General features: G+C 67.1%; 1 protein-coding gene across 1 annotated transcript in view; it reads left to right on the top strand.

Moving 5' to 3' along the window:
• Nucleotides 1-3,539: 3,539 nt before the first annotated feature.
• Nucleotides 3,540-4,528, top strand: part of GCGR (glucagon receptor) — a 3,715-nt gene continuing 2,726 nt past the window's right edge. The window contains exons 1-3 of the mRNA XM_006912356.1: nt 3,540-3,599; nt 3,676-3,778; nt 3,951-3,961. Coding sequence (XP_006912418.1) covers nt 3,540-3,599; nt 3,676-3,778; nt 3,951-3,961 — 174 coding nt within the window. The remainder of the gene's footprint in view (nt 3,600-3,675; nt 3,779-3,950; nt 3,962-4,528) is intronic.

Here is a 4,528-nt window from a genome sequence, read left to right as displayed (position 1 = left end):
TCCGAAGGGCTCACACTTGTCACTTTGACCCGCAGCGAGGGCTGGTCACCACCCTGACCTGCTCCCGCTGCTCCAGCGGCCCCCACTCCAGCTTCTCTGCCACAAGGGTATCTGCCTCCACCCCCAGCCGACTGCCCCCTGGCACCTGGGTGCCACATCCACCTGGGACTGGGGACCTGCGGGGCTGTTTTTCATCCTCTGTGCTGGGGCATGAGGATTGGTGGGGGTGCTGTACCCTGGCCAGCATCCAGGCCCGCCCTGCGGGGTGGGGGAGGGGTGAAGGTCGCAGGAAGCAGACTTTGTCAACAGCCTGTGGCCCCTGACCCACCCTGGGCCGTGACCTTCCAGCACTGGCTCCGCTGCACAGACACCTGGCCGCTCTTGCCCTTCAGGGGCCGGGAGGCCTCCACCCCGCCCATTCGGATCTTGGGGCCAAGCTGCGGTACCCATCCGTCTTTCTTGGCCGTGGGCAACCCACCCACCCTAGGGGCCCCTCCCCCAGCTCCAGGTCTGGGAGTCCCTGCGCCATCCCCAGTGGGACACTGGCCAAAGGGTGAGCACCCAGGAGTGGTGCTGCGGCCAGCATGGGCAGGGCACGTGCCAGCCTAGAGGTGGTGGGAGCGGGCAGGCGGGGTGAGCCCATGGCGGAGAGGGGCTGGGAAAGAGGGGGCGGCCGGCCCTAGGAGAGCCCCGCCTCTGTCCACGTGAGTCGGGGCCAGGTCTCCAGTCCTGGGCCGACATCTATGTGGGCACAGTCCAGAGCCTGAGAGGGAGCTCAGTCACCCCGTCCCTGAGGGGAGAAGGGCCCGTCCCTGGCCAGTGACCCCCCCGCCCCCGCCAGCTCAGTGCGGGGAGGGGAAGAGGTGGGGAAGAGGGGGCCCCAGCCCCTGTGCAACATTGTGGCTTCGGTCCCCTGCTCGTTCAACAAACGTGTGTTCCTGGGATTGACAGGCTGCTCCCCACCCCGCCATCGTCCCTCGCAGTGGGAGGGGCCCTGGGCATGATGCTCTGTCCTTCCTTGCAGACGGCTGAGCTCACTTACTCCTCCGTGTTTTACAAGTGGGGAAACTGAGGCTCTGAGATGTTAAATTACTTGCCTTTGGCCCCAGGACCAGAACTGGTCCCTGATGTCACCCTGTCCTGTGGAGCCAGCCTCACACCTAGGTGCCCAGACCGTCAGCCTGGCACAGCTGGAAGTTACTCCATACCCCTACCCTAGTCACAGAAGTATCTAGAAACCTCCTTGCCCACACTCCCCAGAAAGGGACAGAGGACTCGCCCACTTCTGTCCCCTCTCCTGCTTCCGTCAGGTACCTGATGGGGACCACCCACGGCCTTTTGTATTGGGGGGTCCTGAGGCCCTGGCCTTAGGGACCTGGGGCCAGGGTACACATGGCCTCTGATCTGGGAGCACTGACTCCTAACCCCACCCGCCAGACCAGGGGTGAGAGGTGGGGGACATGGAGAGTCCTCCCCACTCCTTCGGCCTGGCTGCTGTGGAGAGTGGTCAGGGTGGGCAGGGGGAGGGCCCTCGGGGTGACCCGTCCCTCTCTCCCCTCTCCCCTGGGCCCTGCTCCTCTCTGGAGTCAGAACTGACCACTTCGCTGGCAGGTGAGCTGCCCCTCACGGTGCGGCCCGGAGTGGCCCCGCCCATCCCCCAGACCACGCCCCCTCACTGGGTTCTCCGGACAGCCCTGCCTGGTCGGCACCCTGAGTTCCCACCTCTGGAGGGGGCAGCTGAGACCCAGCCAGACCTGCCCTGCCTGCCATGCTCCAGCTGGCCTCTCAGAGGCTGTCGGTTTTCAGTGAAGCCCCTTGCAGGCTGTCCAGCAACGCCGTCCTCCCCAACCCCCATCCCGAAGGGCTCTGGGCAGGGGACAACTCATCGGGCATTATCTTCCCTCCCATGTCCCCTGTTTGCATCTCCACGGCCCACCCCGCCCCAGCCAGCCCTTGTCACTTTCCCCCTGCTCCACCCTCCCCAAGCCTGTGGCTGCTCAGGCCACCCCGTACCCCTGCGCCTGGCCATGTACCTCCCCTCCTCCACCTTCCGCCAGGCACAGCAGGTGGGAGAGCTGCTCGTGGCTGCCCCTTACCCACGGGGCTCAGCAGCCCGGGTCCGCGAGGGGCAAGGCTGTCTGATCAGGATCAGGACATGAGGTCCCTTGGGTAACCCCAGGGCTGGGGACACTTCCCCTCCCCCCTCTTCTACCTGCCTGCCACCTCGTCGGCTGAGAGTGCCCTCCACTCTGTCACCTGGTGCAGGGACTGGGGATTAGTGACTGCAGGGCTTGCCGCGCCCATGGCCAGGGCCGAGGTCAGGAACCCCAGGTCACTCAGCTCTCGCCCTGCGTGGTGGCATCTCAGGGTCCTGTTAGAGGTGAGGGCTGAATCCCAGGGACACCTCTGGTTGAGCTGGCCCCACGAGGCCCCAGCCGGACTGATGGGCGGGGGCCACAGCCCACACTCACTCCCCCTCTCTCCCTGGCTTCTCTCAGACACCACCTTCCAGCCAGCTAGCCCTCCCTCTGTCCATCTAGCTGTCCATCGCTTGTTCACTCTGCGCCATTGTGCCCAGAGGAAGCCTCGTCCACAGCCCTCGGGGGCCCTGCGCCCAGGCTTGGAGGGTGGACCGTCCCTGCTGCCCCGAGGAGCTCTGTCTGGCCCGGGATGGCTGTGGAAGCGACAAAGGGGTTTATGGGGCCACGGCCGTACAGACGGGCTCCGGCCCAGGGCCAGGCACCGCGGCCCCCCAGCAGCCACCACGGGGGCAGTGGTCCCGCGTCTGGGCCCAGTAGCTGGGGGTGCTAACCTCTGAGGACCATGCTGTCAGCTGCCTGCCCTGTGCCCCCAAGGGACCCAGGAAGCCTGACCTGAGCCTCGGGTGGGGCCCAGGGGCACACCTAGGCACCTTGGTGCTAGGAAAGGGGTCATGTGTGTGACAGGGAACCCCTGAGCATGTGCCCTGTGCTCCTGGCCCTGGCAAGCCTGGGAGCTGGCCCAAGGCCAGCTCGACACTCACGGCACTCAGGGCCAAGCGACGGATGGCCCCGGCACCCTGGCCCGGCCTGGCGAGCTCAGTGAGTGGGGCGGCGGGCGCGGGCTGGAGGGAGGCAGGCACGCTTGCACCCCTCCGGCAGTTTCGGTACCAGGCAGGATGGTGGCGCCACCAGCCTAGGGGAGGGGCTCTTTGCCGTCAGAACCGCCAGAGGGACAGCTGCAGGCGTGAGAAACCCACCCCGCCCCTGGGAGGGGGCCCGCGTGCGGGACGCTGGGCGGGGCCTGTCAGTGAAGAACAACTTCCGTCCCAGCCCCCACTTCGTCAGTGGGACCCCGAGGCTCTGAGGGGCTTGGCGGGTAGCAAGGCACGCTGCTGGCCAGCGCAGAGCCCAGCTGCGTCTCCTCACTGCTGGGGACCCCTCCCCAGGCCTTGCCGCTCTGACTGTCAGCAGCCCCAGGAGGAGTGCGTGTGCCCACGAGGACCCCTGTGCCCCAGCCGTGCGGCCCCAGACAGATGTGGGGGGCGGCAGCCCAGAGGAATGCCCCCCGCCCCGCCATGCCGCCCCCGCCTGCTGCTGCTGCTGCTGCTGGCCTGCCAGGTGCGTGTGGCTGCCAGTCTGCCCGCCCGTGCCCGGTGGTCCCCACCCGCAACATGCTGACGTCCCTGTCCCCCAGCCACAGGCCCCCTCGGCTCAGGTGATGGACTTCCTCTTTGAGAAGTGGAGGCTGTACGGTGACCAGTGTCTCCACAACCTGAGCCTGCTGCCCCCTCCCGCGGGTGAGCCCCATGCCTTCCGCCCGAGTCTCCTTCCTCACTCCCCCCATGGAGGGCCCCGTCCCCCAACACCCTGCCCCCATTTACGGGTGAGGAAACTGAGTCACGGAGAGGCCAATGACTGGCCCAAGGCCACACAGCCAGGAAATAAAAGAAATGGTAGACTTGCCCCCAGAACTGGGGTGCTTTGTGCCCTCCCCTGCAGCTGGCCGCCCCCCACTCCCGACCCGGGGACAGTCTTTGCCTCCATGTAGCTCAAAGCCCAGTGGGCAGACTGCGGGGGTGGGGGGCTGTGGAGAGAGGTGGGCAGAACACGCAGGGCCTGGGGGGAAGGGCCATCTGGTGGGGGGCTCAGGCAGCGGTGGGGGCACCACGGGGACAAGTCCCAGGGGTCGCTGGGGCGCAGAGAGGTCAGGGCAGGAGGAGCTGTGTGGGAGGGCGGCCCATCGTCTGAGCAGGGCCGAGAACTGCACGGCAGGTGCTGGGCCCAGGAAGGGTGCCAACAGAATTGGGGTTCAGCCCTCAAAGAGGGAGGTGCTGCAAAAAGGTCACTGGGAAGGGAGGACCTGGGCGGGTTTGGGACAAGTTGCAGACAGGAGGTGGCCCAGCAGGGGTACCTGGGCCGAGCAGGAGCTCAGACGAGGCTGGCGGGAGGGGGCGCTGTGGTCCTGGGACCTGGGGGCTTTGCGCTCAGAAGCAGAGAACAATGGCTCTGGGGCTTCTGAGAGGAGGCTGGGGGACCGTCCGGGCTGA

Source organism: Pteropus alecto, unplaced genomic scaffold, assembly GCF_000325575.1.
Source record: "Pteropus alecto unplaced genomic scaffold, ASM32557v1 scaffold134, whole genome shotgun sequence".
In the NCBI taxonomy this organism is placed as follows: Eukaryota; Metazoa; Chordata; class Mammalia; order Chiroptera; family Pteropodidae; genus Pteropus; species Pteropus alecto.
This window is presented reverse-complemented; position numbering and strand designations above follow the sequence as displayed.